The 23,892-nt window shown below is 51.4% G+C and overlaps 1 protein-coding gene across 2 annotated transcripts; it reads right to left on the bottom strand.

The window, feature by feature from the left end:
• Nucleotides 1–719: 719 nt before the first annotated feature.
• Nucleotides 720–23,671, bottom strand: CAD (carbamoyl-phosphate synthetase 2, aspartate transcarbamylase, and dihydroorotase). 2 transcript variants are annotated; one of them, XM_040496308.1, is made up of 45 exons: nt 23,388–23,671; nt 22,995–23,134; nt 21,018–21,147; nt 19,735–19,877; nt 19,422–19,563; nt 19,047–19,218; nt 18,658–18,843; nt 18,362–18,474; nt 17,880–18,025; nt 17,484–17,615; nt 17,111–17,344; nt 16,756–16,977; nt 16,363–16,551; nt 15,945–16,069; nt 15,640–15,770; nt 12,771–12,883; nt 11,836–12,080; nt 11,378–11,624; nt 10,918–11,016; nt 10,506–10,730; nt 10,243–10,425; nt 9,821–10,039; nt 9,339–9,506; nt 8,560–8,742; nt 8,327–8,431; nt 7,663–7,902; nt 7,351–7,432; nt 6,896–7,062; nt 6,564–6,728; nt 6,260–6,391; nt 5,848–6,049; nt 5,298–5,488; nt 5,056–5,196; nt 4,728–4,829; nt 4,182–4,278; nt 3,851–3,901; nt 3,518–3,562; nt 3,244–3,413; nt 3,059–3,133; nt 2,325–2,537; nt 2,027–2,152; nt 1,675–1,830; nt 1,486–1,587; nt 1,182–1,276; nt 720–1,084 (listed from the first exon to the last, which is right to left on the bottom strand). In XM_040496308.1, exons 1-45 carry the CDS (start codon nt 23,467–23,469, stop codon nt 982–984), a joined length of 6,729 nt encoding a protein of 2,242 aa, XP_040352242.1. In that variant the 5' UTR covers nt 23,470–23,671; the 3' UTR covers nt 720–981. The 2 variants fall into 2 exon arrangements, with proteins under 2 accessions (XP_040352242.1, XP_040352243.1); XM_040496309.1 differs by lacking the exon at nt 3,851–3,901 and having other exon boundaries at nt 23,388–23,670.
• Nucleotides 23,672–23,892: the final 221 nt, after the last annotated feature.

Raw genomic sequence — 23,892 nt, 5'->3', positions numbered from 1 at the left:
CTCACTGCACATGGTACTTTGTACCTGGGTGGTGGAGTCTCCTGGATCAAGAAATTTCTTGAATGCTGCTAACGTGCATGGAATGGAATGGAACGGAATGGAATAGCTCACGTACTTTGTATGATCCATAGAAGCCCTGAACCGAAAAGACACAGGAGCTACTCCACCTCAGTCCCCAATCCCACGGTCTCTAAGCCAAGTGCTCTTCAGCCTCCATAGCGTCTGCCCGTGTCCAGTCTGGAACATCCAGCGTCAGCCAGAGGCTCCCAGGGATAGTAGGTGGGAGGGGCTCCTAACAGTGATGGTAGCTGAACTCCAAGGCCAGGTTTTGAGGACGCAATGGCCACCTCAGCCTCTGAAGGAGAGAACTAACCAGACAGAAGAGAGAAGAGTGAAGGCCTCACCAGAGGACCCAGCTGTTTGGCATTCCTTTTCCCATAACTCAGAACTCTGAGTGCAACTTAATTGAGGAAGGACACTGGACACCTGTCAGCGCAGCACAGGACTCAGCACCAACAGAACAGCACACCCCTGCCCAGAACCCCAAAGAGCCATGACTCTGAAAATGCTGAGCCCTGCTGCTCAGCCCTGGCCAGAGCAAGAGTCTGCCCAGCAAGGCTGCTCTTGGATTTGGGCAGCTGTTCAAAATTTCCAGAAGTCCTGCCCACTACACTTCGTGTTCTATGCTGAAGCCAGGATACATGCAAGGAAATAGGCACTTACAAGCAGCTTAGCTATTTATTAAGTCAGTAGAAAAATGACTTTACAGGTTTGCGGTGCAATAAAGGAGATGGGGACCTACCCCCATGCTAGAGCGCTCCAGTCCAGTCCAGTGCCCAAGTGTGGCCTGCATGTGTATGTGTGAGCACGTAAGCTGCCTGGACGCCCCAGAGCATCTCCTAAGTGTGCTGCCCCCGTGGGGGGCACCAGAATCTGTGCCCAGCAGCTGGGCCTGACGAGAAGAATCTGAGGAGCTGGGCCCTAGAAGCGGCCCAGCACAGTGGCTAACAGAGCCATGCGTATGTACATGCCGTTCTCGGCCTGGCGGAAGTAGGCTGCTCGGGGGTCCGAGTCCACCTCCACGCTACAAGAGAAGGAAAACAGTTACCCCAGCCTGTCCAAGACTAAGTGTCCTCCCACAGCCAGCCCCCGGTGTATCCTCAATTTTGAAGCCGTGTCACCTTATCTCATTGACTCGAGGCATCGGGTGCATCACCACCATCTTCTTCTTGGCCCGCGTCATGATGTGGGGAGTGAGAATGAACTGGCCAAAGCACTGCGAGGCAGACGGGGGCCCTGTCAGCACCTCAGGGCCAGGGTGGCCGTAGGGCCACAAGCCTGGGTTCCTCCAGGGTTCCTTCCACACCCACATGCAGTTATCACAACCGAGAGGCCCAATCAAGCTCCTGGGGCCCAGCCTTCTTGGCCACTAGCCTGGATGCCCCGCAGCTCCAGCCCTGGCCTCGCCTCAGCCCTGGTACTCACAGCTTCATACTCCTGACTAGAGTCAAAGCGTTCCTTCTGGATTCGAGTCATGTAGAGCACATCAGTGTCGGGCAGCGCTTCCTCAATGCTCTCAAATTCCTCCTGGAGGGGGAGGCAGAGTCAGAGTGAATGCAGTGCCAGGCTCTCACTGCCCAACCCGCAGCTCCCCATGGCCTCCCAGGGCCTCACCTGCTTGGTGCCGCGGGCTGCCACAAAGGCCCGCACATTGGGTGGCATGCGCAGGCTGGGAGGTGCCACGTAGCGCAGGCTGACACGGTACTGGGTGAGCAGGCAGGCCAGGGAATGCACCGTGCGTCCATGCTTCAGGTCCCCCACCATTGTGATCTAGGGGAGGAACCCGATCACCAAGAGGGCCCCCAGATCAAGCACCTTGTCCCCCCACTTCAAAGCTTTCAGTCTCAGGATCAGGACACAGGCCTCCCTGATGCAGCATGCCTCGGAACAGAGAAGGTACTGCCCAACTGCCCCCCCTCTTCAGACCTTGCCCGGGCAGGCTCCCAACCCCTGCCACTGCGCTCACCGTCATGCCATTGACAGTCCCAAGCTCCTCCCGGATGGTGAAGATGTCCAACAGGGCCTGCGTGGGATGCTCTCCAACCCCATCCCCAGCATTGATCACTGGCCTTCGACAGTGCTTGGCTGCCAGCTGTGAAAATGGGAATAAGGAGAGCCTTGTCTTCTGCATCTCAGTGGCCCCCGCTCCCTGCCTGAGTCCCACTCTTCTTGGGTCCCCTCACCCATGTGGCCCAACCAGAGACTTGCAGTCATGTCCCTGGATCCATCCCAATCAACCCTGTCCAGTGGACAGCTGGCCTCACCTCCACAGCTCCAGGCTGGGGATGCCGAAGCACAACGACGTCGGCGTAGCAGCTCATGGTCTGCACAGAGTCAGCCAGGGATTCACCCTTTTGGACTGAAGACGTGGCTTCTGAGAAGCTGAGCACAGCGCCCCCCAGCCGGGCCATGGCTGCCGCAAAGGAGCTGCTGGTCCGCGTGCTCACCTCGTAAAACATGGAGGCCATCACCTTCCCCTGTGGGGGGGAGGGCCAAGATTCAGTGTGAAAGTGTGTGTTCATCTTGGGGAAAGTATAGGCTGCTGCTTGCTTCGCCCACTTACACAGGAGGGACACTGAGAGAACTCCCTGCAAACCTCCTTGTGACCTGTCCTAACCTTGACATTTCTATTAGCATTGCTCTGAGCTAAAGGTTCTGCCTCCGAAACACCGCTGGTAAATATCTGAATGAAGTATTCATTCTCTGGGAGAAACAGGAACACCCCAGATCTATCCCACTGAATACATCTGCACAGAGCAAGTGACCAGATTAGCAGGCTGATGCACCGGCACTCAGGGCCTCACAAATCAGCTAAATACTGGTCAGAGGGGAGCAAACATGTGGGGGTCAGGGGTCTAGGTCAGCAGGACCTTCCAGAATAAAGAAGGCAGAGCAACTTATAGTGGAGGATCTGGACTCACACAAGGTGACCTATGGCAGGAGAGGGAGATCCCTCTGACAGGGTCCTGGATCTGTAGCCCACAGCCCTGACCCTGACCTTGAGGATGTCGAGGCTCCGCTCCTTCTGTACCATCATACGCAGTGTGTGCGCCACATTGAACAGGTGAGACATCTAAAAAAGACCCCAAGTCAGCTGGAAAGGCAGTGGACCCCAGAGGTCCTAGCCCCAACCTTTCAGATTCTCAAAGCTCTGGGTGTCCCCATCCTCCCTCCCCCAGGCACCTGATCCTTGGTGAACTGCTGGACAGACAGGATATGTTGACCCACTAATGAGTGCAGCAGGGGTGAGGTCTGGGGGTGCAGCAGGCCAGGGGTCCCCAGGTTCTGGGGTGACGCCTGTCTAGGTACTGGTGGTGGAGGGTAGCAGGTGCCATCAAGGGTTCCCATGAGCTCTGCAGTGAGGGACGGGGCAGAAGAGGTGGGTCAGAGGGCTCCTCCTACAGAGGTCAGGTCAGACAGGTCCCCGAAGTGAGCGTGGGCTCTGGGGAAGTCTCACCTGGTTCAGCTGCCTTCCGAGAGGACTTTTCCTTTGGCTCTTCAGCTACAAATAGGGCAACAGGACAGATATAAGCCTGCAACTAAGGTCTGTGAAGAACCCCCATTTCCCCACACTCTGGATCATAGCGTCTGTGTTAAACCAACTCACACAACAGTAGCTATAGCAGGTTAGGGGACAACAAGGATCAACAGCCCTGGGGACACACCAGTGATTTCCCACGGGGGCTGCTGTGTGAGAGCAGTGGTGCCCTCCCAGGGCCCGCCCAAGTGGCAAAGGGATCCTAGGCAAGGGGAACGGCCAGGCTCACACCAACCAGTAACCTGGATTTACCCCACGTTCTGCTGCCCCGTGGGATCCCAGCTCCTGGGCGGAGGAACACAGCTGCCCACAACAAGAAAGGGCTATGAGAAGCTGTGGGGTACCTACCTCACAGAGGGCAGACTGATTTAGGCAAAGGAAGGTACAGCGGGTCAGACTAGTAGTATGAAGGAAAGGCAGGAAGAACAGGGTAAGTGGACCAAAGTGAGGTGCTGGGGGGGGGGGGGGGGCTGTGAGCCCAACCCCAGTCCATCAGGGGGACATTGGGGGAAAAGAAGCCTGTCCCTACACATCTCTGAGTCCAGGTGGCCCCATCCTCCATGTCACAGGACCCTCCTCTTACCTGGCAGACCTGGGTCAGAGGCTCGGTGGATTCGGGGAGGCAGGTGGAAGCGGCCATCGGGAAGCCCTGGGATAGCCCGGCGAGGCCTTTCGGGTGTCTGGAGAGATATAGGCCTCACATTTTAAAAAGTACTGACCCAACTCCTCAAATTTAATTCCTCGAGAAAAGCCAAATTGCTCACTGTCTGTAGCGAGAATGGAATGGACCCCGTTCTCCATCATCTCCCCTCAGGTTCATCCCTCTGCTATGCTGCTGTGGCACAGGAAGACCAACTAGCCTCCTAGAGGTGTGTGCTAGCCCCATGACAGGCTCTCAGATAAACCTCTGGTTGGGTTAATAAGGGGCTTGTGTTTCCCCTAGGTAGGTAATCTCCTAAACTGAGAGTTAAGTCTATGTTTTGTAGTAGACAAAGAGATAGGTGGGGGACTTTTAGTGTCAACTACAGAGCCTTCCACCCCTAAACCACTAATTATAACATCTGTGCTGCTGGCTGTTCCTGGCCACATCCCCCAACACCCCCCTCCAGTCTCAAAGCACTGTGGATACCGTGGTTATCTCACTGGTGGCAGGGGCTGGAGGTGCGAGCTGGGGAACAACCCCCTGAGGCCACTTGCGTACATCCTGTCCGTAGCCCGGGGGCACCAGGACCTGCAGACAGAAAGCAGGAGCAGGCGAGTGAGCAGGGGGCAAAGAGCTGGACTGAGACCCTAAAGCAACGGAAGCCAGCAAAAAGGAAACACGCCTCAGGGGACCTGTGCCCACCCATGTTCAGGGCAGCTGGAGGAGGTGCTGGAACCACAGAGATGTGCCAGAGCAAGTTGACAATGGCACCAAGGAAGTCACTACTGGGATGGGGTTCAGGCCACACACATACCTGCCCGTCAATATAGGCCACCTCGCCTCGTAGGACCACACGGCGGACGGTGCCCTTGACCTTCTGCCCTTCGAAGGGTGTCCAGTGGGCCTTGGAGAAGGGCATGTGGCTGGGGATGGTCCATTCGTGCTCCAGATCCACCTGCCCAGAGTCACGGGTGATGCTAGGGTAGGGCCACACCTTGGGACAGCTGCGGGGGATACAGAGCCGCCCACCCTCCGCAGCCGCCCACACGCCCACACCTCCACATAGGTGTCCTCCTGTGGGGGCAGGTGGAAGATCCGCCGAGGACCGTGGTGGAGCCGCTGCAGTAGGTCATCCAGAGTGAGCCGGCCCTCGCTGACAGCCGTGAGCAGCAGCGGCAGCATGGTCTCCAGCCCCGGGAAGCCTGGTGGAGGCCTGGGCCCACACTTCTCCTCCAAGGTGTGGGGGGCTGAAGGAAGAGAGCAGCACCCTCAGGCCCCATCGCCTCCACATCTGGGGAGTCACACAGGCCACCAGGATTGCACTGCTCGCTACACATCTCAATGCTCCTCTCCTCTGGTTATTTGGAAAACAGATAAACCATGACAGCTGCCACCTTCCGGGGACTACACCTTTTACCCATGTTCTCTCATTTATAACTTTTATCATTTGCTCATTAGTTCCTTCAGGGAGCATTTATCAAGCACCCATCACAGCCCAGGCACTGTGCTACAAAGGTCAAGTCCTTTGTATCCTCACAGAGCCCAGGGGCCCTGAGCTGGGGCACGAGCCCTGCTGGGCAGAAAGGTACACTGTGGGCCCTCTCACCATGATCTGAGGCGAAGCAGTCGATGACAGCCATGTTCTCCCACAGGGCCTCCACATCCTGGCGGGAGCCAAGCTCAGGCCGGACCTCGCCCTTCCCGGGCCCCAGGCGTTCCAGGTCATCGTGGCTTAGAAACAGATGGTGGGGTGCCACCTCACAGGTCACTGGCAGCCCTCGGGCCTTTGCGGCTTTAATCAGCAGGATCTGGGGGGACAGGAGATCTAGAAGGGGCCTCCCTCGTGCCCTGCCCTCCAAGTCTCCGCAGCCAACACCCCCTCTAGGAAAGTTACGGGGCAGACATGCTGAGGGTACTGGCTCCCTGCTCCCCACCCCCTCCGGCCCCCAAGGAGACCCTGACCTCTGGGTGTCACTGAGAAAACAGAAGGGGTACTGGGATCCCGGGTGTACTCTCACCTCCTCCTTCCGTGCCACATGACATATGTGCACTGAGCGCTGGGTCAGCTGGGCCACCATGAGGATGGCGGCGACACTCTGTCGCTCCGCATGGGCGACAATGGGGAGGTGGGATGGCCATGTCTCAAAGTGCTGGGGACGGAAAGAATTTATCGGGGAGCGTGCAGAGCCCTTAATTCTCTGAGCTCATCAGAGCCCAGAGCCCTCACAGAGCTCCTGACACCTCACTGTTGTTGGTTAGCCCACTCTGTGTGGTCCTCAAGCCAGGACACTGGCTGCCTCCTCCCACGTGCCCACTCCCTACCTCCATCCACTGGGCCACGTTGTCCAGCCGAAGCTCAGAGAAGGTTTCATTGAGGTAGAGCTTTAGCCCAGCAGCAGACCCAGCCACAGCACCCAGGGTCCCTGCATTTTCTGACGAGGCCCCAAGAAATAAGGCAAAGTCACAGCGTGCGCCAGCCTCTGCCAGCTGGGGAAGATACATATGAGATAATGAGATAAGACCCCCTGGCATCCATGCCAGCCTGGGAACCAGTGGCCTAGGCCCCTAGGCTTCTGGGAGGGCACAAGGAGGATGGGTCTGGGAGACAGGCAGAGATGTCTGGATCACCGTGAAGCAGGAGTACAAGGGCTCACCTTCTGGGCCAGGGCCAGGGCAGGGGCATCAATGATAGGGGGCCGGGTATTAGGCATGGCACACACCATGGTCACGCCCCCAGCCAAGGCAGCAGCTGTGCCTGAGGCAAAGTCCTCCTTGTGTGTCCCCCCTGGTTCCCGCAGGTGCACATGGATGTCAATCAGTCCTGGGAGAACATGGATGTGGCAAGATTAGAGGAAGGTTCAGAGACACAAAGGACATCAAAGATGTGAACTGGGGTGGTAGGAAAATGAGCAGCCACTGATACGGGTGAGAGGTGGCAAGGTTCCTCAGTCAAGGGCACAGAGGATCGTGGGAGGAAAGAGCTCAGTGAGAAAGATTCTGGCCCCCACACTCTATGCAGTCCAGGCAGGGTGTGGGTCCCACAGCCCAGATCTCTGAGCCAGATGCTACCAGTGTGCAGAAGCTGGGTTCTCCCAGAAGATGCACTTACCAGGTAGCCGCACAAGCTTTTGGGAAGTCATACAGTCAACGTGCACCTTCAAAGGAGGGGCTGGCCCAATCTGGCCTAGGGCCTGCAGGTGAAAACCACAGTCAGCTCTGATTTAAGGGCAACCCAGGAATTGTAGGTTTTGCATAAACCAGGCTCTACCTCCCAATACCCAACTTCTCTCTGTAGCCCCAAAGCCCGGTTATTACCGTAACTGCTTCATACTGAGATTTCCCAACCCCATGGCACACTCACTTCTCCCTCTTGTCCCATTAACACTGGCTGTTGCTCTCCTAGCACCCAGGTCCCAGGTACCTCTACAAACAGTTTGGTGCACTTGATATCGATGATGAGGGGCACAGAGAAGTCAGCGGCCAGGCGCCGGGTACGGTAGCCCTTGGTGACAAAGGAAGAGAGACGCCGGCCCCCAGCCCCACGCATTGACAGGTTAATCACTAGCTCAAAGTGATTCTCAGCCAGCTGCTCCAAGATGCTTCGCTGCGGTGGGCACTCACCATCCACTGCCTCCTCAAAGTGCCAGTCCACAGCTGTTACCTGTGGCCCAGAGATAAGGTCAGGGCCAAACTGAACCTGGCAGGAGTCACGAAGGACAGCAAAGGGAGGAGAGGTAGCCCAGGAACCCATGAGGAAGAGACTGAGGACCTATAGGGTGGGGACCAGGGCTGCCTCTATTTATTATTGGCAGAGTACATTCTTGATAGGAAAAACATCTACTCTATGGTTATCAAGGACTGTGCAATATGAGCCCATACATGTACATATAGAAATAATATTCTGGAAAGAAATACACCAGAATGTTAAGAGTGGTAGAGAGACTGTAAGGAAAATTTTTCTTTGCTTTTCTGTATACTCTATTTGCTCTATGCGAAATATAGAGGATTTATGCAATGACAGAAAAAGCAAGGGAACACAGAATTCTCTGGTACAAAGCAGGGGTAGGTTGCAGGAGCCCCGGTACCTTGACGCCATGCTCAGTGTAGAAGTCAGCAGTGCCCAGGCTGGCGTAGAGGCTGTAGCCCAGGCTCTCCAGCAGCCGCACAGTTGGGAGCAGCTCACTTTTGTTCTGAACCAAGCAGAAGGAGGATGCGGTTGTATCTCTTCTGTCTTCCACTTCAAGGTCAGCCCAGGCCCAGAGAACCAAGGCTATCTGCCCCCACCTCTCTGGGCAGCCCCTGCCTCTGGATTCTGTACCTTATAGCTGCCAATGGTCAGCAAGATGTTCTTCTTGGGGATCTTAAAGCCAGTGCTTAGCATGGCCTTGAGGTAGGCCTCGCAACGGCTCTCCCCAAAGCCAGCCACCTCCCCGGTACTGGTCATCTCCACACCCAACACCACATCAGCACCCGCCAAGCGTGAGAACGAGAACTGAGGCACCTGTGGGAGCAGGATATGAGACACCAAGGCAAGGAGGGCCCACTTCCCCTCATCAGAAGAAGCAGCCACAGTTCCTTTCCCGTGGTCTCAGCCAGACGGCAGGGTTAGCCTTGCCTGCTGCTGCTCTGCCTATGCTCTACACCAGTAGGTGAGCTGCTTCTCAAATATAGTTCGGGTCTTCCGGCAGTTTCCACTAAGCTAATTCCTTGGCCTTGGAACACTTCCTCAACAAGCTCTGCCAATCAAACATCCTGACCACCCTTCAGGACTCCATTTAAATACCACCTCTCCCAGCCCTTCCCAGGTTACTCCTTTTGGAAGTGCCATCTCTTGTCTGTAAACTCCTATAGCATTTTAGTCTTATCTTTACTACGCAGGTTTACCATAGACTGTTCTAGAAACAAGCTATTTTTTAACCCAACTTCCCTTGTCTCCATTACTAGTGTGAGCTCTTAAAGGACAAAGACCCTTATCACCCTTGTGGCCCATGATAGGTGCTCAGTTTACATGCGGACTCACATGTGTGGTAAGTGAACTTTCTCCCACTATGTCTCCCTGCTTCTGACTGCTAACCTCAAGGTTTCAATCCTCCGTACCTTTACCCCCACGACTCCGGAGCCAGTCATGAGCCCCACAGGTTCCACTTCTTCCCCCATGATGACGCGTGTGGCCAAGGCTACTAGGTCCACACCTAGTGTCTTCGAGACGAAAGGGAAGGAGCGAGAGACACGCACGTTGCATTCGATAACTTTCAGCTGGTCATCCTAGAGCAGACAGGGATTGGTCAGACCTTCTGTAGGCTGGGCTTGCTGACACTATTCCACTGACCTGGACTCTTTCCCTCACTTACCATTCTGTGGGTAATCAACCTTGAACAAGGGAACAGGGATCAGGTTGTGAACAGACTGTCACAAGCCATTACAACACTGTGGGCTCTAGCTAGGAGCCCCTTCCCTCCAGCTTTTGGGCCTACTCTGATGAGGGCAGGAGACAGTGAGTGCTCACTGGCACTGTGGCCAGCACAGAGCAAGAAGGTACTAATGCCCGTTAGTCTCTTCCTTTAGCCCCCTCTTACTACCTTGGCAATGAGCTGCAGATTGAAGGGTCCTGTGACCTGCAGCTCCTGACCCACAGCGTGCACAATGGCTTTAATCCGCTCCAGGGTTTTGGCAGTGATGTCCTGCGGTGGGGTCACCAGTGTGGCATCGCCTGAATGCACGCCTGCATTCTCCACATGCTCAGAGATGGCAATGGCTGCCACTACACCATCACGGGCCACAGCATCCACATCAATCTCCTAGTGGGGACGTGAAGGCAATGTGATGTAGGGCAGGGACCATTTTCTTCTCCCACTTGCCCCAGGAGGCTCCCTTCCTTGAAGAGCCTTGATACAACCCATCCTTCCCAGCCTTCTGTGCCTAGAAATTGTTGTAGGACCAGAGAGAGGAGTCTCCTCTGAGGCTGGGGAGGCTGCCCTCAGAGACTCGTTTGAGGCCCTACCTTAGCCTCCTGGATGAACTTGGAGATGACCACAGGGTGCTCCTTGGAGACGGCTGCTGCACTGCTCAGGAAGCGCTCCAGGTCCCCGTCAGTGTAGGCCACATTCATAGCAGCGCCACTCAGCACGTAGGAGGGGCGTACCACGCAGGGGTACCCCACTGTCTGGCAGAACTGGCGAGCAGACTAAGAAGGGTGCAGCTGAGTTGGTCACACTCACCCCTGACCGCATCTAGCCTCCAGCCCCCAACCAAGCCCCAGCCCACCTCTAGGTCACTGAGTTCCCTCCACTGAGGTTGGCTGATACCAATGGTGTCGAGGAGCCGGGAGAACTTGAAACGGTTCTCAGCCGAGTCGATGGCTTCAGGGGAAGTACCCAGCACCCGGCACTGCTGCCGATGCAGAGCCATGGCCATGTTGTTGGGCAGCTGTCCACCCATAGATAGGATCACACCTTCAGGGTTCTCTAGCTCATAGATGTCCATCACCACCTTAGTGCAACAGGAGAATCAAGTGGAGGTAGCAGGTAGTCAGGGATCTGAGCCTTCCTGGTCACTGCTTCTCACCCTCTACCCACGTCCCCTCAAACCCCACAGAGCCCAAAGAATCTTAAGTCAGCCAGCCATTCCCACTTAACCCTGGCCACCCAGGCTAACGAGCAGCCTTCAACTCTCTCACCTCAAAAGAGATCTCATCAAAGTAGAGTCGGTCACACATGTCATAGTCAGTGCTGACTGTCTCTGGGTTGTAGTTCACCATGATGGTCTTATATCCCATCTGCGAGAGGGAGGGAGATGAGATTGAACTATAAGATGGGAGGAAAAACATGGAGAAACTAAGGCAAAGCCAAAAAGCTTTCTCTGAAATAGCTATATGGGACACCTGCCTTGGGAGGGAAGTGGGGCCAAGCACTAGAGAGACAGGTACAAAGTATTGGGAGAAAAGACACATACCCTGTGTGGGGCACAAGATGGCCTAAGGGGAGTCCCCCGCCCCTACCACCCCCACACTCTTCCCAAAGCTCTAAGCGTAGCAATTAACAGAAAGTGCCAGGATTAAATGTGGGCGTAAGGCAACTGCTGGAACTGAAAGAGAATAGAACAGCAGATAAGACGGTAGGAAAGACTAGCTCTTGGACCTTTCGGAGCTGCCGGATGCAGCCCACAGCACACCAGTCAAACTCAACGCTGGAGCCTATACGGTAGACGCCAGAGCCAAGGACCAGGACGTGAGGCGTTCGAAAGGTGAGATCATGGGTGGTGCCCCAGTATGTCAGGTACAAATAATTTGTCTGGGCTGGCCACTCAGCTGCAACTGTGTCAATCTGTTTCACTGCTGGGCAGATTCCCAACTCCTGACGCAGTTTGCGAACCGCCAGCTCTGTGCTAAAGGAGAAGAAGGGTCAAAAATATAGCCCTGGTGGGGTTCAGACTTAGTAAAGGGGTGAGATCCCAGGGCAGGAATTTAAGAGGAAAACAACCCAGGGATGAAGGTCAGAAGCCTCCAAAACACCCTAATCTCTCCGAGGGCCCCTCACTGGTACCAAGATTCTCTGCCCCACATCCTCAGCCCAAGGCCCTCACCACCACCTCTGACCTCAGAACCGCAAGGGCGATCTGCTTGTCTGAGAAGCCAAGGCGCTTGGCCTGGTGTAGCAGGTCTGGGGGCAAAGGCTGTCCACGGTGCTGTTCCAGCAGCTGGGCGTGTGCTATAATCCGCTTCATCCGGTGCAGGAACCAGCGGTCGATGCGTGTGAGGTCATACAGCCGCTCCACAGAATAGCCAGCCCACAGAGCAGCTGCTACCACAAAGATCCGCTTATCAGTTGGCGTCTCCAACTCCTAACGGGGAGGGCAGACAGATGGATATGGAAGGACTGCGCAGAGGGAGGAGACGTACGATTGTTAAGCAAAACATTCCCAATCTATTTTTAGCACCTCATAAAGCCTGAGAGCATGAGTGACACTGTTTTAGGAAAAGACACTGCAAAAAAGGAGCCAAAGCAGCAACTCTGTAATTGCAAAAACCTGTATATAAATCCTACCTCTGCCACTTTCTGACTGTGCAGCTAATGTATTAGCAAGTTCCACAAGCTCTCTAGGCTTGTTTCAATGTCCACGGAAACAAGTTTAAGAATACATCCTTATGAGGGGGGCCTGGGTGGCTCAGTCAGCTAAGCGTTCCAACTTTGGCTCGGGTCATGATCTCATGGTTTGTGAGTTCAAGCCCCACATCAGGCCCTGTGCTGACAGCTCGAAGCCTGGAGCCTGCTCCAGATTCTGTCTCCCTCTCTCTGCCCCTCCCTTGCTCACAGTCTGTCTGTCTCTCTCAAAAATAAACATTACTAAAAAAAAAAAAAAAAAAAAGAATACATCCTTATAGAATAGATGAGAGGAACCACAAAATTCTGAGCCAAGTGAAAAATGCAAATGTCTAGTAATGACTGCTGCTATTAATGGTAACATGTCCACAGACTGGGGACAGAGGAGGGTCCATTTCAGGGGTGTTGCCAGGGGAAGAGAGCCACTTACCATGTCACTGACAGGCTTTACTGTGTGATCAAAGCCCACACAGTTCTCATCTACCATGCGAAGAGCCTTCTGGAAGGCTTCCTCAAAAGAACGCCCAATGCCCATGACTTCACCTGGAGGAACAGGATGTGAAAACTGAGGCCCTGGAGGTAGGAGGTTCCTATGTCTATGATTTAGTCAAGATTCTGGAAGATTCTCAGGACAAGAACAAAAGCAGTGGTATGTATCATGTTTTGTTATTGAGCAATCTTAAACTGGAACTTCTCTCCTTACCATTTTCTGTTTTGTGTTTATTACGGACTATGAAATTAAGATGCCTAAAATGGACGTGTGGATATTAGAAATAGTGCAGCTGATCACAATGGCCCAACCACTGACAGCTATCCAGTTATGTGCTTTATTCCTATTATGATGACACCATCTGGGATCAGTCTCATCCTTTAAAACTTTTCAACAGTCTGAATAATAGGAAGATGATCCCACTGCTCTTTGAACCCATCCAGAAATAATCACATTCACAACTCTCATTTTAGAGTATTCCTTCCTGGACTTCTTTCAAATATATGTTTTATATGGGACTATAGTACACATACAATTTCTATCATGTTTTTTCTTTTATCATAACCATGTTCCCACACTGCTTTGTGACCTTATTACCGGCAGTTTAATTCCTGTATGATTTACCATAACTTAACTCTCACTTACGGAAGGACACCTAGCTCTGAAGTGTTCATCCTTCTAAGTGAGGCTGTGAGTTCTTCAGTGCTTTGGGTTATCTCCTTAGGATAAACTTGCAGAAGTACAGGAGAAATAGGTAAGAATTTTCTGGGTCTTAATAAGTATTACTTGCTTCACAGAAGTTTATGCTTACAAGTATAAGTTTCACCATCTTCTAAGAAGTACATATAATCGTTTTAAACAATTTTTCTCTTAAATTTGCTCATTTTAGCTAGATTTCTATTTATTAATAAAAGGGAACTCCCCTCTCCCTACAACTCCCCAGATTTGCTTATTGATTTCCTCGTCCACAAAGTTTTATAATGTCCTCTGACAATTTACCCTAGGATCATCTTACCAATTGTGTTTTCTTTCTTTCTTTTTTTACTAACTGTATTTTTCTATTTACAATCCTAATTGTTTCTTCAAAAGAACTTTAAAACACTAAAATGCTAATAGCAGTGTTAAGGAAGAGAATGATAAATGATTTTGTTCAATTCCTTTGTAGTATGGTTTTATTGTAAATGCTTATTTTGAGTAAGAGAGATACCCAACATATTCACATATACATGCCTAGGAAGATTCTGGAATCATATATATGCCCAAATAATCCCTGTGTAACAAGACTATAGAGGATTACTCTTTTTTGGTTTAACTACTTTACTAATTTCTCAATGGTTCATGTATCTTACTTGCAACGATAAAAGTCACAAAAAGTTATCAAAGAAGATCATGTTCTAAGAACACCTGAATAGATATAAAACATTAAACATCTCATCTGGGGATTAATCTTTATCCTATTTCAGTCCACTTCTTTTACCAACAATTTAATTATGGCTTTATTCCCATGTTTATCGTAATTTTCACACAACAGGAATTCATCTCCAGAAGGAACAAGTTGGCAGTCTTGTAAGATTTCTAAAAATTCCAAAATAATATCTGAGCTTACTTAGACTTGCTTGTTTAAAGGCTACTATTGATGGGGTGCCTGAGTGGCTCAGTTGGTTAAGCCTCCGACTCCAGCTCAGGTCATGATCTCACGGTTCGTGAGTTCGAGCCCGGAATCAGGCTCTGGGCTGACAGCTCAGAGCCTGGAGCCCGCTTCAGATTCTGTGTCTCCCTCTGTCTGCCCCTTGGCTGCTTGCACTCTGTCTCTTGCATTATCTCAAAAATAAATAAACGTTAAAAAATATATATAAAAAAATAAATAAAGGCTACTATTGCTGTACATGGATATTTGCGACACAATGAAATGCTCTTATCCTTGGCTGGTGGCACTGTGGTATGTGAAATGCTTGCTTTGGTTGAAACGTTTCAGAACAGTCTAACGTGACTTAAAGGGACGTCACAGGGAAGCGTATTAACTCAATTCCAGCACACTCTACCACTGCTTGCATGCTGTTCGGTACTAAATTTCCTTGTTTTTATGAAAAAGGGCTCTGATGTTCTGCTCTGATCTTAAACATGTTAAAAAATTTGGGGGGTGATCATGGCAGAAAGTACCCAGAGAAGCTGACAGGCGTTAACGACGACTGTCACTGTGCTAACGTGGATATACAAGGGTTCACAAAACAACAGGCATCATTTCCCCGAAGCATCAGTATTTAAAGTCACATGGAGAACAAACTGTCACTGGCATTAACAACCTAGTGATGAGGCCGTGGGCAAAATGCAATGCAAGGCTGTGGGTAGAATTTCATGAAACTGGTCTTGCCGATGACAGGCAACATAGTAGGACAGAGGTGCACATAACTAGCAACCGGATCTAGTTCTCAGTTCTTGGCTCTACCCTCTACTCAGCCATGTCACCTTCCTTCTGCGGGCACCTCAGTTTACTTATTTGTAAACCAAGAGAGAGGAGATAGTTTGATGGCCATCACCCCATCACAGAGATTCTGACAGACGGCGGGGGAGTGGAGGTGGCATGTGTATCCTGGCACAGATTTCCAGATGCCTTTGATTCCCGCTCTTGATGAGGACCACGGAGTTTGAAATGTCCGAGTTCTGAGAAACCATGTTCCCAAGCTGCCGCTAATATAGGATCTGAAAGCCTATGCCAGGGAACTAACTTTATGATATTCTAGATTCTTAGGACTGCTGGGACCCCATAGAGTGACCTGGGGAAGGGTTTCTTGGGGCACGTCTCACTCACCGACGCTCTTCATGCAGCTCCCGATCTTTGTGCTGACACGAAGGAACTTGCTGAGGTCCCAGCGAGGGATCTTTACCACACAATAATCCAGGCTAGGTTCAAAAGCCGCTGTTCCCCCTGTCACTGAGTTCCTGGGAGCCGTCACGTGGAGGTGTCAGGACAGAGTGGGAGACGCAGAGTGAGCTTCCAGATAGCTTCCTCTGACCCCACACATCCAGGCCAATATCTTTTTTAAATTCCTTGTCCCATGAATGTTTTCTTCAGCTCCCCTCCCCATCTCTGTGATCTTTTCCCCACCCTTGTACCTGAGCTCAGGTAGAGGGATGCCCAATGCTAGCTTCGCTGCCACATAGGCCAGTGGATAACCTGTGGCCTTACTGGCCAGGGCAGAGCTTCGAGAGAGCCTGGCATTCACTTCAATGATGTAATACTGCAAAGAGAGAGAGAGAGAGAGAGAGAGAGAGAGAGAGAGAGAGAAAGACATCAGATAACTGGTGCAGAAGGTCCACCTAGGAGAGGTATTAGAAGGGCCAGAAAACTAAGCCCTCTCCAAAGGCACAGATAACAAAAGCACCACCCCCATCCCAGTCCAACCTTACCACAGACAATCCTGACTTCTACTTCAAGGTCTGTAGGGCCAAAGAGTCCCCTGGCCTCAAAGACTCAAAATTATGGATGGAGATCCAACAGCTAGAATATCAGCTCCAGGGCCTAGGGTCTCACCTGCTCAGACTCGGGGTTCAAGGCGTACTGCACATTGCATTCCCCGACGATTCCAAGGTGCTGGGTCACCTTGATGGCTGTCTGCCGCAGTAGCTGGTATTCCCTGTCATTCAGTGTCTGGCTTGGAGCCACGACTATGGATTCTCCAGTGTGGATGCCCAATGGGTCCAAATTCTCCATGTTACACACCTGTGAAAGAAGGATCCCGTGGAGGTCACTGCCAAAGGAAGTCAAGAGAGGCAAGAGGCTGCATCCCAGGGTCCTGTTGCTTTTGGGACAGTACCCATTCTGGGTCTGAGGGACATCGAACCCTCAAAGATCTCAGCTATGACCTCTGCTCTTACTGGAGCTCATACTGCCTGACATTACTCCCAGCCCACTTCCATCACTCACCGTGACACAGTTGCCATAGGCATCTCTCACCACTTCGTACTCAATCTCCTTCCATCCCTTCAGGGACTTATCTACCAGCACTTGGCTAGTATGGGCAAAAGCTGGGGCCACAAGAGCAGAGAGCTCCTCCCTGTTGGAGGCAAAGCCAGAGCCCAGGCCACCCAGGGCAAAGGCCGCACGAACTAGCACAGGATATCCCAGCCGCTCAGCAGCTGCCTGGGCCTGTAACGAGCAGAAGAGATGAACACAGTGATCAGGCCTCGACTGCTTGCTGCATAGAGGGTTCCTGGCCCCAGAGAAAACAAGACACAAAGAAAATGGCATCATTCCACCTTCCCCCAACCGCCCCTCGAACCTGTTCAAGAGAATTTGCCGCCTCACTGGGGGCCACATGCTCTCCAATCTCTGCCATCCTGGAGGCAAATGCCCGCCGATCTTCAGTCAGTTCAATGGTTTCCACAGGTGTGCCCAGGACCCGGACCCCATACCGAGCTAACACTCCAGCCTTGGTTAGCTCCACACCACAATTCAGAGCTGTCTGGCCCCCAAAAGTCAGTAAGATGCCATCTGGGCGCTCATTACGGATCACCTGAGGGAGAAGAGGAATAACAAACGTTAGGACCTTGGGGGTATAGAGTGGATCAAAGAAGTTTAGAAACCCAGAGTGACCACAGAATACCCCTGCCCACGTGGGTCCCTTCCTCAGTCCAGCCTTATGCCAGTCATACCTGGGTTACATAGTGAGGCGTTATGGGAAGGAAATAGACTTTGTCAGCCAGCCCCTGGGAAGTCTGCACTGTGGCAATGTTGGGGTTTATCAACAACGTCTGGATGTTTTCCTCCTTCAGGGCCTTAATCGCCTAGGGAGACAAAAATGGCGTACCAGCCTCGCCTACAGAAGCAAGACTACCAAGTCTGAAACCACCAACGTGTCTCTCCCTTCCTGTACTCCCAGTCTCTCATAACCAACTCCTTTTCCTTAGCACCTCACCTTTCTGAACATTCCCCGGATCTCCTGATTCATTCTCTCCCTACAACCAATGTTTGTTTATGCCTCAGCCCTCTCAAGACCATCCGTTCCTGAGGGTCACACACCCAGAGGGGCAGGGATGGACATGCTTTACCTGAGAGCCTGAGTAGTCAAACTCTCCAGCTTGGCCAATGGAGAGGCCCCCAGAGCCCAGGATCAGAACCTTTCGTGGTGGTGGAAGCCCAGAGCCTGGGGTGGGAATCCCTGGGGGACAGAGGCGCTCAACCAGCCGCTCTCGAACTGTGGAGGCAAAGAAAGTCATAAATGTTAGAGCTGAATGAGACCTGAGAGATCACCTGTATTAACTCCCACACTTTACAGAAGAATTCAAAACAGGTCATGCCTCTAATGAGTGGCAGACGCGGAACAACGACCCAGGACTCTTGACTCTGGAGCTCCTTTCGGTAGAAGAAGTAAATGAATCATCTTGGCTTGGTTGCTTTCCCAACTCATCCCCTTAACCTCCCAAACAGATCTCAGTTTCCTAGGGCATGCCCATTTTATGCCCATCCTGGAGCCAACCCTGTTCTTACTTCTACTTAGTTCTACAAAACCCAGTTCTACTCAGGGGCTTACCTGTCTGGCCCCCGGGGTTCCCAGCTGTGGCTTCTTTCACAGTTTCCAGAAAGATATCAAAAAGCAGCTCCATATCTGAAGGACCAGCTTGGTGCTCTGGGTGAAACTGGACACTGTTGAAGAGATGGGATCACGAAATCTGCCATTATCCCTGACTTGGGAACTGGTAGTCTTGGAAGCGGGCATCAGGATAGATGACCGGGGCCCACTGTTGCGCTTCCTATTTTGATCTTCAAGACCCCGGGGCTTGCAAGCTGTACAGATCCAGTCACCCTGCCGGAATCACTCTAGCTCACCTGAAGAAGGGCAGGCTGTCATGTACAATGCCTTCATTGGAACGATCATTGGCGTTGGTAAAGAGAGGAAGCCAGCCGGCTGGCAGTGAGTCTGTTTCCACAGCAAACCCATGGTTCTGGGATGTCAGAAAGCAGCGCCCAGAGCCCACTAGCAAGCATGGCTGATTATGGCCTCGGTTCCCGTATCTGGAGATGGAAGCGCACTGAGTCACAGGCCCTCTTCACCCTCCCTTCACCATTGTACCAAACCCAGCTTTTGTGGAGCTTAGGACCCTCACCAGCCCCTGCTCCTGTTTCAACACTAACGAACACCAACTCTATTCCCATCCCCAAGACTCCCCACCGCTCATGTCAGTAGTTCAGGCCCTTCTTCTCCCCACAAGTCCCACCTCATCTTGTATGTCTTGGCCCCAATGGCTAAGGCCAACAGCTGGTGTCCCAGACAGATCCCGAAGACAGGTCGGGGATCAGGCTCAGATAAGACACGGCTCAGTGTGGATACCACACTGGGATAGGAGGCGGGGTCACCAGGGCCATTACTCAGGAAGACACCCTCATACTCTGGAGTGGGCAGAAAAGATGATGTCAAAACCAGTAGTTTAACCAGAAAGACAAACTTGCAGCCTTTCCTTACCATCAGAGCAAAAGCCCTGATCTCTGTCTCCTTCCCTGCAACTCATGTTGACTTACAGCGACTGGACCAAGGGACAGATCTTCCACCCAAGCTACCTGTCTGTAGCCCTATACACGCCCCAGCTACTCACCCTGGCTGTCTAATGCATGGTCCCACGGTACCACAGTGACCTCAGCTCCACGCTGGCACAGACATCGGATTTGATTGTACTTGAGACCACAATCCAAAGCAAGGATCCGAGGGGTGCCCCCTGCATTGAAGACCCGTGGAGCCTGAAGAATAAAGGGCAAGAGCGGGCAGTTGTAATCAATGAGTATAGATATACACACACCAACCCCTGCCTTTGAGGCCTCTTCTGATTTACCCTCAAGTGTTCACCTGTTAGGAACAGAATAAAACTGATGTGCTATAGCTTGCAACATTTTCCCACTCTACCTCTGTACCTTAATCGAGACCTCTGGCACCAGGGGGCGGGCATTGGGGTCCAAGAATGGCAGGGCTGAAGGCTCTGTTCCATCTTGGACCAGCTTTCCCAGCAGAGACCCTTGCTCTCTCAACTTCTTAGTCAGCTCCCGAGTATCCACTCCTGTCAAAATAGCACACTCTCAGAGATCACACTCCCCCAACTCAGTCATGCATGAGGTTAGACTTTCAGGAGCACTGCATTCCAGAGCCCTGAGTCACACACAGCTGTTCTATGGGCATCAAAATCCTGGGCCATCCTGATGGAAGTACACTACCATGAAGTATTCTTGCTAAAAATATCACATCTGAATTGAACCATGACTTCTAGATTTGTTTACAGAAAATAATATCAGGAGACAAAAGAACATACTAAACAACACTACAGGAACGTAATTGACAAAATGCAGCTTGTGGGATACTCTAAAGGAAAACCAACTTGTTTTTGTCAAGTGGGTTACAATGCCCATAAATTAGACATACCAACCAAATGCAATATATGAATCTTATTTAGATCCAAATTCAAATAAGCAATAAAAAACATTTAGATAATAGAGAAATCTATAAATATCGCCTGAATATTTAGGAATTATTGTTACTTATTTAAAGATACCATAATGTTATTGTGGCTCTTTTATATTTTTAAAATATTTTTTAACGTTTATTTATTTCTGAGACAGAGACAGACAGAGCATGAGTGGGGGAGGGTCAGAGAGAGAGGGAGACACAGAATCTGAAGCAGGCTCCAGGTTCTGAGCCGTCAGCACAGAGCCCGACGCGGGGCTCGAACTCACGAACCGTGAGATCATGACCTGAGCCAAAGTCGGTCGCTCAACTGACTGAGCCACCCAGGCGCCCCTGTGGCTCTTTTAAAAAGGACTCCTTTTTCATAGATTAATGAACTATTTGTGGCTGAAATGATACAACGATGGAGACCTGCGTCAAAATAATTAGGGGGGTTCTAGTCATGGTGGTGCAGTTAAGTTTAGTCCTCAGTTAATGATTACAGAAGCTGGGGGGTTCATTATATTCTTCTTTCCTTTTGTATGTACAAAATTTTCCATTTGAGTGAGAACTCAGTTCTTTCTCCAATTCCCAGACCCTACTCTAACCTTCCAAATCTGATACATTCTATCACAACCTCAGACTCCAGTAGTCCTCAGAGTCCCAGACTCCTCAGAGTCCCAGTAGTGCAAAAGAGATCTCGATTCTTTCCATCCAGGCACCTGTGTTCTGCCCAGACACAACTGTGCTAGCACCGTACCTTGCAGGCCAGGTATGCCATGCTGTTCCAGCCACTGATGCAGGGTGTGGGTGGCGCTCCAGTGGCTGGGTGTGGGGCAGCACTCTCCCACCACCAGTCCTGCCACATGGATCCCTGAGGATTCAAACCACTGTCGACGGAACGAAGAGAGCATGAGGGGCCGAGGGCCACACATCTTCCTATCTTCTTTTCCCAACGTACGGCTGAGACCCTACACTTCACCCACACTGAATAAATGACCCAGTCATTCCTTTAACACAGCAAGCATCTCCTGCTTTTGTCCTTTCCCAACAATGTTGTTCCTCATATGAAACACCAAAAGCTGGGCCCTGATTAATAACGGAAAATATTTTCCTTCCCTTTTCTTTAGTCCAAAACTGAGATTACAAATCCTACTTCTGTGAAGATACCACCCCTTCACTCACTGTAGTTTGTGCCTCCTCCTTAGGGGCTCACCTAAACTCACTGTTTCTATTGTTCTGGCTACTTACATTGTATCGTATATGTGTTTGTGTTGTCTTCCTCACCAAACTGTGAACTCAGCAAGAACAAGGTGGCTGACACACAGTAGCAGTCAACAAACATTTACAGAGTGCCCACTCAGTGCCAGGCATTGTAACAGATGTTGGGGGAGGAGCAGTGAGTATGCAAAAAGACAAGATCCCTGTCCTTACCATATGAATTTACTACTTAGGGAGCCTGAAAATTAATAAAGTAACATGCAAATAAACAAGATCACAATTACAGAATGTGGTAAAAACAGAAAATAAGACAGGTGCACAATACCTCATCAAATAAAAATAAAGGTTCAGGGTACAACGCTAGGCATGATTCTACCCCCCTCCATGTAAGGGATAATAATAATAATAAAGTTAATGTAAATTTGCTACCCAGTAGATAAACATTTAATAATTAAAGAGAAAAATGGGTCATTTACATGGGAGGGAATGGTATATTTAAATCACATCTGTTTAGTGGTAGAGGTTTAAAAGAAGATGGATGTTGAGACTGTTCTTTACGGATCTGAAGGAGAGTTTGGCAGAACCCTCCATGGCCAGGAAGACAAGTCTGCATGTGGACAGGTGCATTCACAGCACACGTGCCACAAAAGTATCCATGGTGGGCTAGAGGCTCTAGGAGGCCTTACTCACCCTGGTTCTGTCATGGGCCCCAATTCTGCAGGTTCATAAACTCTCATTTTGTCAGTGTGTCTACAGCTAACAAAGCTAAAAACTGCCATATGTTAACCAACATACTGCATTATAAACTAGAATGCAGTGTATTTACAGATCTGTGATAAGGAATGGTCCTTTCACTCCTTATCTCGAGTTCCCTCTCCTAAATGTCAGGGTGAATTAAGGAATTAAAGGCCCACTAAGCGTGGAATACCATGACAAAATGAGTTTTGAGGAATACTGTATCTAGGCTGCGGTGATTTCCACTATTAATCTCTGTGGACTTTTTTCATTACTTTAATTTTCACAGCGCAACTTAGTTTCCAAATTCCAGAGGAGGAGGAATAGGTGGAACCTCACTGTGGGAGGAGACTGAGTTTTCTTATCTAGAGGTAAGAACTCCACTGAAAAGTGGCAAAAAAATGAGTCAAGGCAAGGAAAGTAGGTTTACAAGACGATTACCAACTTGGTTTGGTAGGTGAACTGGGACCCACAGCCACTGAGAAGGGTGTGGCCCTAATTTCCAGTCTTTTTCCTACTATGTATTTTAAAGCATTCCTCCCATCACACCACTGTTAAGAAATCTTCACTGGTTCCCTACCAAAATCCAGACTCTTTGGCTGGCCTCCAGCACTGTGCCTCTTAAGGTACTTAAGCTGTGGGTAGTACTTGTATTATCACTTCAGTGTGTATCTTTGTTCTCTCCAGGATGCCTAACTTAATGTCAATGTCTTCACTTGACTAACAGTTAATAACCACTGATTTGAAAAGATAAAGTACAGAAAGCATTGGGTGTGGCTACCTTACTGAGACCGAACTCATCCATTTCATCTGCAGGGATGCCATAGTTGCCGATCAGAGGATATGTCAGCACTAAGATTTGTGCTTTGTAGGAAGGGTCAGTAAGGGCCTCGGGGTAGCCGACCATGCCAGTTTGAAACACTGCAAGAAAGAGGCAGGGCTGGGGCTTGGGCAGGACACCCTTCCCACCACTGCCCTGAGCGATGACAATGCCCCAGCGGAGGCTGCCTTGACCTTGAGGGATAAAAGGGGCTAGGGTGGGGACACGGGCACCAAATGGGGGTGGGAGGCTGGGTGTGCAGGCGGGAAAATGGCGGGTTTGGGCAGGGCAGGTTGGGCAGAGAGGGGCAGCAGAGAGTGGGATGAGGTCGGCAGCCGGCCCGAGCTTGCTTACCCACTTCACCGGCAGTCGACACAGCGGCCCCAAAGGGCTGGCCCCGCAGGACCGACCCATCCTCCAACATCAGGGCCGCCATGGGAACGGAGCTCAGAGGCGGGGGCGAGCACAGAGAAGCGGGAAACGCAGCAAGCCCCAGCCGATGCTAGAACCACGTGAGGTCGGCGCGCCAGGAGTCGGTCCACGTGGCTAACCGCGCTGGTGGCTGGAGCGCGGGCCGCGGAAGGCGCAGGAGCTCCCGGCGCGCTGGGCAGCCGCAGACTGCGGCGGCGCGAGCTGCCGGCAGCGTGAAGGGCGGGGCCGAGCACGTAAGAGGGCGGGGCCAAGTTAACTTCGGCGTGGTGGGCGTCTCCTCTCCCCGCCCTCCCCAACACCGCCCCACCGCAAAGACCCGGGAAACCTGAAAAACAACCGACTAGTCCAAAGCACTCTCTCCCACTCCAAGAAACACACAAATCCACGACGTCTTTCCCTAAAAAATAAGAAAATTAAAAAAAAAAAA

Source organism: Herpailurus yagouaroundi, unplaced genomic scaffold, assembly GCF_014898765.1.
Source record: "Herpailurus yagouaroundi ecotype Mexico unplaced genomic scaffold, PumYag 188, whole genome shotgun sequence".
NCBI lineage: Eukaryota > Metazoa > Chordata > Mammalia > Carnivora > Felidae > Herpailurus > Herpailurus yagouaroundi.
Note: the sequence above shows the minus strand (reverse complement) of the source record. Positions and strands in the feature narration are given on the sequence as shown.

Excerpts from the sequence above, each read along its gene's own strand:
- CAD (XM_040496308.1), bottom strand. The coding sequence starts at position 23,469 with ATGGCGGCCCTGATGTTGGAGGATGGGTCGGTCCTGCGGGGCCAGCCC. Across the intron at positions 19,219-19,421 it reads CCATGCATTAGACAGCCAGG|AGTATGAGGGTGTCTTCCTG; the intron begins GTGAGTAGCTGG and ends TGCCCACTCCAG. Across the intron at positions 7,063-7,350 it reads AAAGCTTGTGCGGCTACCTG|GACTGATTGACATCCATGTG; the intron begins GTAAGTGCATCT and ends ATGTTCTCCCAG.